Source organism: Ptiloglossa arizonensis, chromosome 7 (genome assembly GCF_051014685.1).
Source record: "Ptiloglossa arizonensis isolate GNS036 chromosome 7, iyPtiAriz1_principal, whole genome shotgun sequence".
NCBI lineage: Eukaryota > Metazoa > Arthropoda > Insecta > Hymenoptera > Colletidae > Ptiloglossa > Ptiloglossa arizonensis.
This window is the reverse complement of record NC_135054.1, coordinates 24,622,670-24,634,788: the sequence shown is the minus strand read 5'-3', so window position 1 is coordinate 24,634,788 and position 12,119 is coordinate 24,622,670. Positions and strand designations below refer to the sequence as shown.

The following is a 12,119-nucleotide window of genomic DNA, read 5'->3' as shown; positions in this document are numbered from 1 at the left end:
CTTTTCTAATTATGGACAAACCGGCTCGACTAATACCTCTTTAGTTACGAAAGATCAATTACATATGGAATGTTTTAAATTATTTCTTAAAGACGAATTATTATGGAAAACGTATTTATGAATTAACAAGTTCAAAATTTACTTCGTGCTGGAAACATATACCACAAATTTAGTTATTTCAAGCTCAATGACAATTATAATATTCTTCAACACAGAGGTTCGATCATTTTTGCCGTTTGGAGGAAATACGGTATGACAAACGCATCCCTAAACAGAGTTTGTCACGTGACTGAAATTTTATTGGCCCTTCGTAGAATATAAAATATTACGGATAATACGTGGGAAATGGCAAATTTTAAAAAGTTATTTGTGTAGCTATAATTTTGAATCTATTCTTAATTCGGCAGCCTACAATGTTTCAAATTCTCTTCGTTGTCGCGTTAGGTTGTGAAAATGAATTCAACTTATTGTTACGATATTTTTTGACACCAATAGGTTGGTGGAATCACAAATGATTTATAATCGACATTTCATCATAAGAGAGTTGGTGTTACGCACTAAAAATACCGACATTATAAAACATCAGTGCTTCCGGAGCGACTTCTTCGATTATAAACGGTGCTTCTAGGAACTATATTCAACCGAACCACCGAAGTCGGTAAAGACAGAAAATTGTTTCTGTACATCACTGTGGTTCTGTGAAGCGAATCTCAGAAAATATTATAGCAATAAGTCTTGTTTATTAGATACATATATATATATATATATATATATATATATATATATATTAACTGCTGATCGATAACTAACAAGAATGAGCAACGTTCATAATTTTTCGACAATCTAGTAGATCGACATGGAAAGTTGCAACGTTACTGAATTTAGTTGTGTCATCTAGTGACAGAAGCCACAACTATTCCATCATAAACTTGGCAATTTTTACGGTGAGGGCTCTGCCTGTACTATAAAATTAAGAGTAGTTCGGTTCAGTTGGTCAGTTGAGTTTACTGCTAAATGGCTTTACCATTTAACTTCGCGCTTTCTTTGTATAAATAATCTTTGTACGAGAGAAGTAAACTATTGTTTATTAGATGTCTATCATTGCATTTTCACAATAAATTCCAATCATCTAACTTGGACACGAGTATCATCGAAGTAAAGATAATACTCTTCCAATAGTTCTGTGATATTTAAACTTCCTAATAAATTATCGATGTAATGTATTATTTATTACATGAAATTACTCACACGAATGGCTTGGAAATGACAATACATCGAATATCGCGAAGCAACATTTAATGTTAAAAATTGGTTGCGAACCGAAGCTTATATTACTTTTTATTCGATATATACATATCTATAGATGCGTTTGAAACTGAATTACGGTACGTGTAATCTAAACCGAGTGAGTGCTACATCATAAGAACTGTCAGCAACTCTACGCTAGTTTAACTTTTATAACGGGTTATAAATCCGTTGATGAAATTTTTATGAAATATGGACGTATCGAAACATTTTAAGAATCAATTTCGGTACCCGTAACCAATATTTTTATCTACACGACATATAGCAAACGTATTAAAATGCAATGACATATATTTCGTAAATAACAATCCGTTGATTGGATTGATAAGTCAGTATAAATTTTATACAACACCGTAACACCGTTTCATTAATACGATAATTAGAAATTTGTAAAGAAGAAAAAGGGGGTGCGCGTTTGTCGTATAAACTGTATTCCCCTTAAACGTCAAGAATTAATGGATACGTGCGAAAGATTTGGCCTACCGCGTTTTCAAAGGCCAGAAGACAAGGATCGGGGTGTCATCGAACAAATAATCGCGCTTCGTGTTCAGGAAATGGTAGGGATTTATTCAACCAATCAGCCGCGAATTGATAACGACTGATCCTGAATAGACTAGCGGGTTGAGTGTTTATCGTCCGTATTTACTATTAGTAAAACTCGTGCTGTAGTATAAGTTATTAGTGTAAGTTTGCGCGAATCACGATACCAGTGTCCAGTGTCCGCCTAGCGGCACGAAATCTGTAGTCTCTATGTCACGCACGTTGCGAGAATTGATACGCGACTAACCTCTGACACGGTGTAGACCGTCTGTAAAAATGGATAAAAGGTAAGACACGAATGTTCTGCACGAATCGTTCGACTTGCGATCGCTGTTTCATTCAATGGAAACGAATCTTTGCTAGGTTGGACGCATCGAGATCGGGGTGTCGCGACGATGTTTCTAGTCATTCCAAAAAGACTAAGAAACGATCTAGCAAAAGGAGCAGTGTGCTTGGTCCGTGGACAAACAATACGCAGAACAATCAAAATAACGATGTGGTGCCCGGTATGGAATATCAGCATGTATTGTGGCAATCGAACGTGCAACAGAACTTTCCGGGCAATGGACAAAGACTGTTTGCAACGACATCGGACCCCAGCATGTGCGGCTATGGTCAGATGCCAATGACCTATACCATGGAACCTATCTCTCTGCCGACCATGTATAGGGTATATCAACCGGTGCCGTTCTCTGGCATCAGGACCGTTCACGGTAGACCGAGGCGACATTGCAGCCAAAATCATCCGATGAATTTGGGTATGAATTCTATGGCGAACGGTTACGCGAGTCTACAAGAGAACGGAATAGAATCTCCAATACCCGTTAATTATCAAAACGGAGACTACGCTAGTCTGCCATCTACCGCCAACAAGGATAACGGAATTAACGGCGACGAACTTAATTCGGAGCATCGTAGGTATTCCGATCCTGGCCTTGCATCCGCGGAAGCTCCGGTTCATACTCAGAGCGAAGACTCGGACAGTGTCGACAGTGGAAGTTCCATTACGACAATTGGTCGTAGCAATAAACTCGTTCTGTCCCTTATCGAGCAGGTGTGTATTTTTTGCACAAGCGTAAGTCGTGCGTTGCGTTTAATAGATTGCGAAAGCATCCTGCGAATTGTATTCCATTGTTTTTAGATGACGGAACTGAAAAAGAGCAATAGTCAGCTGTTCAAAGAATTAAACGAAACAAAGTCTGAATTAGGTAGTATGAAGGCGAAATTAGCGCAATGTAAATACAGTACCACGTCGGATTATCAACCAGGAATGTTATCGGGTAATTATTTGCAAAACTAGTCGTACCGTTCCGCTGTTGTAATATTTTTGATACTAATTTTAATTCAATCGTACGAATATTCCATCGAAGGGTTGTATTTTAATGTTCATTGTCCTAAACGATTATAAATATTTCAGATCTTATTCGAGAAATTAGGCAAGCTAACAAGGAGTGCGAAGAAGGATTGGTTGCAAACGTAAAATCTATGGTAGAAGAAAAATTAAACCAGAGATCGTTGGAAGTGGTGAACTTGAACGTACGTATTAATTTTCTACAAATGTTTCCACGTGTACAAGAATCGATAGGTTATATTTTTCCAAAGTACAAATTAAATTGGATCGATTTACATCGCAACGTAAGAATTTACTCCATAAGCAATGAATTCGAAGCACTTGGGTCGTCACCGAAACCCAGTCTTGAGCGAACGATTCGTATCGTTCGTTCGAAACACCGACTCACAGTGATATATGCTATACGATTATTCCGGCTTTGCACGACTAAAAGTTGCATATTAATGTTTTCTAAACGAACACATTGTTACGGGATCTATCGCATGGTTTTACATTTGTACAAATGTTTTCAATTACGAGTTGCTCATCGAGTATCAATAGGTGCTCGTTTCGTTAAAAGGAACAGGATGTTCCGAAAAAGAATAGAAGTTCGACTTGGAAGATAGAGAACGTGGGAACGGAAAACAAAGCGTCTAGAAAGCTAGGAATCCTTCTCTCTCGACTTTGCAGTTAGGGTATAGTAATGTGCCGCCTCGACCGATGCTTTCGGCATTTCCACGACGCGGTCATGGACATATTGTTTGCGTAGCATTCGTACGTTCTGTTTGATTAGGACGGCCAGGTGATCTTCTGTTTCCCCCCCCCCCCCCCCCCTCGCCTTCTCTTTTTTTTTACAATTTCTCTTTCTCGATTATCATCCGCACGCGAATTTTCATCCATCGAGTTCGTTGCACACGTTTCTGAATCCCGTTGAACGTCGATTTTCCGTAAAATTGTCAACGTATGTTCTCATCGAAAGTTGCACTCGAACGATCGGTTACTTTTACATTGGTCAATATTCTCTACGTAGTATTTACTTTTCTGTATTATAAGAATGCTTCGGTGTAAAAATTGTAACGAATGTTCCTGCTATCTAATGACCTACTTCGTTAATTGCTCGAGTAGAAACGATTAATTCGTACGTATCCGTATCTTGCGAACGATTATGAAATATTTCAGGGAATATTCTCGAGTAGAAGAATCTTTCGCTGGGAGTTGCATGTCGTTGCAATTGCCCGTGAAACTCGTCGGTAAATTTTCTCATTGGACAGGATCGAATACAGTTCCCCGTTTCCAGGAAAAAGTAATGCCAAATACCTATTTGCTATCCAAGCGGACTAATTTCATAAATTTCCCAATCGACTTTGTATCTTGTAATTTCTCATGGAACTCGATCGATCAATTTCTTATTACTTGAAAAGTAATGCCTAAGCTTTGACGAAAAAGAAGAAAACGACAACTAATACGTAATAGCCAAGCAGGTGAAATACAATTATTGACTTTGGCGTTAATTGCCATCGGCGGTTAATTAATTCCTCGTCGGTCCGAAAGGAAGGGGCATTCCTTGTAGACGAAAGGCGAAGAAAGGAGAAAGAGATGTCGAACGGTGAACCAGGAAGGGCAATTTGAACGGTCGGTGTGCCAATCGAGCTCAAAAATTGACTTCGTTCCATAATTGGGAGTCAAACTGTTGCTGTGTCGATCTACGGTTGATAAAACCGGTTGATACCGGAGAACCCAATGTAGACGTAATACGAAATATCCGTGACGCGGTAAAAATGATTAGGTTTCACATAAGGGTGCACCTACGGGGGCAAAAGTGTTCCCTCACGAATAGGGGGAGCAGAGGGGCGAAGAAGGGTGAAGGATGAGGCACTTAGCGGCTGTCACGGCCTCTCCCTTGGCCTCTTTCCTTTCCCTCTTTCTCCGGTCTTCTCGGGTTTCAACCATCCATTAGCCTCATCAGCCGAAGCGATGGCCGACCGCGCCATGCTGCCTTCGCCGCGTTGCCAATCTCGTAATTGAACCTCCGGGACCTTCCACTTTCGTGCATGTAAATTTTCCTCTTCATCGGTGACGCCCGATGGAGGCTACTCGATACGTTTCGACGCGCCTAAACGATCCTCGCGACGCAAAACTCGCGCCTCTCGCGATTGCGAATATTTCTCTCTTTCCTACCGCAACTGATTTCTTTCTTTTAACTAGAATTCAAGTCGAGACTCCGCAACCGTTAATTCGTTGCGATTTACGTAAACGGCGTTCAACGATCGTCGATCGGCAAGTATTACCTAAAGCGACGTATCTCCGGTTATTTAACTTGTTCCATCGTTGTGGGAAATGAGACGGTCCGTCGATGGATCAGTCGGGGAATGGACAGCTCGAGTAATTCGTTCCCAGCGAAATTCTTTGCGAATTAGTAATTGGAAATTTTGCCGAGACGCGCGAGCAAAGAGCGCAAAGTTGTAAACCGTTATCTGGTAAAAATCGCTGGTTGCTATGTAAATTGTTTGATTTCTTTCGAAACGAGTCGCAGTACCTTATCTCCGTCGGGTATTATTGTCTCCCTTATCTGTTATCTTTATCCTCGTTTTCTTCCGACGGGAGAAAACCAAGAGCCGTGGCTTTCGTCGAGCAAAAATCTCTCGCCGTACCTCCGATCGTTCGATCGAACCGTGCCTATGTTAATGCGTACCGTTAAAAAAATAATCGGAGCATCGGCTGGGCGAGCTGTAACAGTCGATTATTTACTTTCTCTCGTACGCAGGGTTTCAGAGATTATCGTTAAAACGAGTACCAAACGATGTACAACGATTCGTTTGTTTCAGAATCAGATTCTGAAATTAACGGAGGAGAAAGAAGAAAGCGAGAGGCGCATCGAAAAATTAGAGGTGGAGGTGGCTACGCTGAAATTGAACGTAAAGTGAGTACTCGTTTACAAGTAGTTTGGTTTGGTCGTTGAAAGTTGGGAGATGAATTTAGGTACTCGGGGGGGTTGATTTTTCTTGTTGTTTTTTTTTTTATTTTTTTTTTTTCTTTTCTTTTAAACGAAATACACGTTTCTTGCTGTCACGTTACACGTGGTTTTGCGCAATATCTACACAGTTTGCACCGAACACAGTACAGATCACGTAATTACCGTATCGCGAGAAATCGATGTCGAATATCGTCACGATGGTGTTCTTTTCAAAAATCTTTTACGCACAGTTACGCGCGAACGTACATCGATGTTCGATGAGAACAATTTTGCACGAAGAGTATTTATTCTTTTGCCAAACGAAAAGTTCGAACCCGTCGGTTGCCATCGTAGAATCGTGCGCGACACTTTGGATATCGTTTTAATCGAAGAAAGAAACGACGTTGTACAAATATGTTAATATTATTAATTAGTAGTGCGTTGTAATATTATACTTTTTAGGACTACTACTTTTTCCCTCTGTTTTTCCTACTTTGACTTCCCGCTTTACGTAGGGATTGTCGTGTTTCGCAACACGAATAAAATATTCGAACGTTTCGCTTCGTTTGGGGGAATATCGTAGGTACGCGGTAGAATATTATCGTCAACGATAAGTAACTTTGCACGTTCCGTTTCAAAGTTCCGGCATTTGCAAACTATGGGAAATAGAATATTTGTCGGGTACCGATCGGTATCGTTACCAAGTGTCTCGTCGAGGAAACAATTCGAATGAGAAACTTTATCTTTAGAAAAAGGAACGAAAGAAATAATCATCGAAATTGAAAACTAGCCGATTCGCAAAGTATATCGCGCAGATGAGAAAATAACGAACGTTAAGAAAAACTCGGTACTGGGTAGCTCGATCGTGTTGCAAGGTCGATTCGTTTTTACTTTTTCCCTGTTTATTCCTCGACTTTTGAATTTTAATCGGTTCACGGAGGCGCTTGAAAGTTACGATCCACTTGTATCTTCGCGATCGATTCGTTCGCAGTATTGGTCGGCTACACTGGTCGTTCACCGTCGAAGCAAAGATTCCGCAAAAAGTTCTCGAGTTTTTTGTCGTCGCGGCTGTTCGGTCGATCGGCCGTTTTGCCGTTTCCCCGCGTTTCGATTGACCCGCGAAGGTACTTTGGAGCCGTAACTCGCCTCTAACTCGAAAGTCGACTCGCTTTCAGGTCCCTGCACTTTGAAAATCTATCCCCGATATATAATTTTAATCCAGTCGCGATAGGCGCTTCGGAACTAGCTAACCCCTGACCCAGCCCGGAACTAACCCGGAGCTAACCCGGAGCTAACTCGGAGTTACGACTCGGCCGCCTCACCTTCGATATCTCGCTTCTATTATATTTCCCCGCGCTCTCGAACTCGGCCCTTTGATCGTCCGCATGTCGGGTACACCGTCCCAACTAATATTTCACTTACACACGCGCGCACACGGAACACACACCGCGCCGTCTCTGGCGAGGTGACAATTGTATAAACGGTGGACTTGTATTGGCACTTAGCAACGAAGGTCGCGAGATCGCAGCCTTCGAGGAAGAGACGCTGGCCCTGCGACGAGAGCTCCAAGAGGCGCGGGCGTCGAAGACCGAGGCCGAGAATCAGGTGGCAAAGTGCGTAAACGCAAGATCAGTCACGCCTGTATCTTTCGAAACGCCCTACGTAACCAGCACCCCCGTGCGTACCGCTCTCTCCGACACCTGTAACCTGCTCCCACCCTCCTCTTCCTCTTCCTCTGTATCCGCCTCCGCCTCTGCCTCCGCCTCCGCCTCCGTATCCGCATCCGCATCCGCATCCGCATCCGCATCCGCATCCGCATCCGCATCCGCATTCGCATCAGCATCCACCTCCGCCCCCACGGTCCCACCGAACTTGATCTCGTTTCTACGTTCCCGAACCGCGGAGCTGGCACACCGTTTCGTTCCCGAGAAGCCGAGTCTTTACCGAGCCGTTGATCGTAGTCCTGCGTCCGTCGTCGACACGTGGACCCTAGACGGTAACCGTGGCCCGGTCTCCGGTACGCAGTCGGCCCTAATCGCCACCAACGATTTCGATCGCGACGACGGGACCCTCGAAGACACCTCCAGCTTGACCTCCACGGAGACTCCGTTCGACGACCGGACGCTCGAACACCACGGAGGCGCCAAAGGGATCGAGGAGATCGTCGACGAGATTTATCGAACGAACGAGGAAGAGCCGACGATCCTCCCAAAGATCGCGGAGACCGAGCCGGAACCCGACACCGGTACGATCACCTCCTCCGGTGGCCCGGAGAAGAGGCCGAAAACCACCAGGGCCGAATCGTCCAAGAAGCCGGACGAGCCGCACCGCGGACAGAAAGGGCCATCGAAAAAGTCGAGAAAGAAGAAGGGTAACGCGACCAAGAGGTCGTTCAGCGAGGCCGCCGGCAAGCCGATCTCGGCTGCCGAGATCGCGAACGGTACCGCGGCGAAAGACGCCCGGAGAACGGTCACCGAGGACGAAGATCCTATCGAGGACGATGAAACTAGCCGAGACATCACCGATATACCGGAAGTGACCGTAGTCGGTGGTGGCTCCTTCGTGCCGAAAGATCTATGCTCGACGGGAATCCTGACCTCCAGAGTCCTGACAGCACCTTCACGCGCTACCTACACCACCGCCTACATTTAGGCTACGTACGCGCGGGGCCCCGAACAAAACGCAAACCACTCGTCGTCGTATCGCAAGGGGGGCTTCAAGGGCTTGCTAGAGGCTACTACTATGTACATGTCGAATAGCACGTAGGTCTATCGTTGTTTACCCATCGAGTACGCTTCGTGCGACCCTGTTGGGCTCGTGGCACGCTCGGTCCCTGGCTTGGCTCGTCCGTGTTTTTCGACCGTTTTTCGATTCGATTTTCGGCCCCTTTCCTTCTCTACGGGAAACAGAAGGAAAGAAGACACCGACTTTCGACGAAATCTTCTTTCGACTCGGTGATCGGTGCCGCGTCGGTGACGACCAAGCCTTGGACCATCGACGGAAACTGTTTCTTTCTCTCGAGTTTCGTAGTTTTGCGCGAAAAGTACCGGAAGAGTTGCCACCTTTTGGAGAACACTTCGACGCTTTGAGAATTGTTCGCAAATCGATCGGACTCTTCCTCTACTTGCAGTGTACATTTTGATTATCTCGGAGCAGAAGCCGATGGGAGTAACCGGCGGGTGGCTGTACATACGCGGCAGAGAACAAGAAAAGTTTGCGAATAATCTTTCCACCCGCGTAGCTTCCAAAGTTTCCGCTCCGTAGTCGTAATTATACATTATTTATAGTCGAATCGAATTCAATCGACCGCTCAAGGTTCCATTCGAGACATCGAGAGGACCAAGCTCGGGAGTGCCCTTCGCTGGGCGGCCTTGAGCGGCCCCTTGATTTCGATTCGATTACAAAACGATTCGTATTTGTATATTCGAATAGTGTAAATTATGTCCTTGTTTATCGGTTGGCATGGCTTTGCAGTTTGTCTAGCATGCGTTTAGTTCCCACGTTTCCTCTTGTATTAAGGTCCCGCTCGTTTCTAGCCTCGTTTTGCGCGTGATTTTTTCGTTTAACTTAAAATTAACGTTGGAAACTTTTCAACCGATTCGGTTTTTCGCTCGCATTCCATTAACGAGGTAAACGCAAGCACATTTTGTAACATACGTTTTTAATATTCTTCGGACACCGATCGTGTCCGATTTGAAAAATATTTTTCAATCGTGTTTCGCTACGAAGGAATCTATTTTATATATAATTATATATATATATATATATATATATATATATATATATACACGTATTTGTTTTTAGGGTAAGATGGAACGAAATTGCAAAATACAAATCGACCGATGGATTTTACAACGTATTGCATCCAAATTGAATTTAATTATAGAAAACACTACTACGCTTTTTGTAGATGTAAGATCGAAGCGGCGAACACGACCGATCAGCGAGGAAAGTTTTTTGTAAAATATTTTACGATCGTCCCGAAAACGCCAGTTCGAGGATTCCGCCGAGAAAGAAATATTATTTTTAAGCAATACTCTTGATCGCGTTCCGCAAGAAAATATTTTTCTTGTAGATCGTCGAGGATGAAAACGGCGAGAATATGCGTCGTTGTAACGCGGATTATCGTTGTATCGAAATATTGTGCAATGTTATAAAAATCACTGTTATTTTAATCGATCGTTAGTGTACGAACTCGATTCAATTATCGAAAGCAGTCGGAAATAGCGACGAGCATATTTGCCGACCCAATATTGTGCGAGGAACGGACTCGTTCTTTTTCTCTCTCTGTCTCTCTCTCTCTTTCTCCCTCTCTTTTTAGCGATCGACGAGAGTTTGTACGCAACAGTTTAATAAATGATCAAATATTATATTAATTTAATGTTTTGTAGCCGCCGCGTTGTATACTTGCACGTTGCGTCCCGGTATATTGGAATTTTCCTTCTTCCGTAATTGCTACGTGAAATACAGCAGAATTCTGTCTCGCGGGCAACGAATTGAACGATAGGGCTGTACGGATCGTACGTTGAAAGAAAGGAGCAAAGCGACGAAAAGAAAATTGGTTCGGTAATCGTGCGTTTTGTACCGCGTTCTCGGCGATCTATCGAGCTTTTCTCGTTCGAACGGACTCCGCGTAACCCACCCTCGACCATCTCCACCTTACAGACCTCCGCACAAAGTCCGCTATTGAGTAAGGGAAACCGAAACTGCTTGGTGCTCTTTTCGTTCTTTTAGCTATCAGCATGGCTTTCGGCTGACATTGTTGCTTTTGCCGCTTCTAAAGACCGTATTACAGAGATTCCTTTGGGCCGATTAGCGGTGGAGGTTCGCTCGAACGCATGTAACGTGAAACGAACCGTGATTTGTCAGACTGGAGAAGCTGCTGGACATTCTGCGTAATAATCACCTGATCGAGGCGAAGCGTGCACGGAGCGCTTCCTCCTCCTCGGAGGACGAACGGGACGACGCGGAGAAGCGGCAGGAAGACCAAGAGGGCGACCACCACGTGGACGACGATAAGGGGACCACGTTCAGTGAGAAGGTCCTCGATCGGTTAACGGTCTTGGAGAACGGTCTCAAATTGTCCGGACCCGTCACCGATCTCTAGCTTTCCCCAGCTGGTCTTGCATCCGAACCCTGGAAACGCGTCTAGTATTTTCCGACTCTCTAGATTCGATGCTATCGATCTTTGCGCTCGGCGTCGAAACTCTTCGTTAGGCGTCCGCGGAACGATAAAATAGGTTTTCGACCGCGACCGAGAACGTTGTTGTCGAACCGTCCGAATCTACCGATCGTTGAGCACGATGTTTCGACGATTGGACCGACCGGACCGATGCCGTTTGTCTCTAAAAAAGAAAAGAAAAGGAGAAGAAAAAAAAAGAAACGAAACTTTTACATTGTCGTACGCGAAAATATCTCTCCTAGGAAAGTTTTCTCGTCGATCGTGTCCAACAAACTTGTTTGCGCGCAGGATCGATCATTGGACGTTGGTTGTGTTAAAAGCACGCTCGATTCGATCAGATCGATTTGAAAAATCGTGATACTCGATCGGACAGCCTAGCCGATCGTAAGAACGAGTAGCGTTCGAGTTTCGCGTCTAGAAGCGCCAGTTAACTCTTCGACCCTTAAATAATCTCGCATAGCCTGCTACGATGCGGTCATCGATAATTTCACTATTTTAAAATGTATCTTGCACGTTGAATACTATATTCTCGGAACGTAGCGGAAGAATTTCCGTGAAATACATAAGGTATATTTTTTAAAATACTAAAAGTGCGATAAGTCGGGCGATTATTTAAGCGCCAACAACGCGATCCGAGTATCGATTTACAATCTTACCTGTGATCGTTCATTCGTCCCAATTGTTCGAAAATACGATTCCACGAGATTCTTGTTATCGATGGAATACGTGCTTGTTCAGATTGCCAGATTCGTCGAATGAAGTTTTTCGTTGCGATTACGTCGAGTGTCGCTTCGAGCGAGAAGCTTTGA

At 44.0% G+C, this 12,119-nt stretch overlaps 1 protein-coding gene across 4 annotated transcripts; it reads left to right on the top strand.

The window, feature by feature from the left end:
* The first annotated feature begins 1,749 nt into the window (after positions 1 to 1,749).
* Positions 1,750 to 11,126, top strand: LOC143149107 (uncharacterized). 4 transcript variants are annotated; one of them, XR_012992695.1, is made up of 8 exons: positions 1,750 to 2,132; positions 2,209 to 2,899; positions 2,987 to 3,125; positions 3,263 to 3,381; positions 6,001 to 6,095; positions 7,634 to 7,741; positions 8,090 to 8,890; positions 9,933 to 11,121. XR_012992695.1 is itself a non-coding variant. In XM_076316189.1 (6 exons), the coding sequence occupies exons 1-6, from the start codon at positions 2,122 to 2,124 to the stop codon at positions 8,778 to 8,780; spliced, it is 2,202 nt and encodes a 733-aa protein (XP_076172304.1). In that variant the 5' UTR covers positions 1,750 to 2,121; the 3' UTR covers positions 8,781 to 9,863. The 4 variants fall into 4 exon arrangements, 1 of the variants encoding a protein (XP_076172304.1); XR_012992694.1 differs by having other exon boundaries at positions 7,634 to 8,890; positions 10,998 to 11,126; XR_012992693.1 differs by having other exon boundaries at positions 7,634 to 8,890.
* The last annotated feature ends 993 nt before the right edge of the window (positions 11,127 to 12,119 follow it).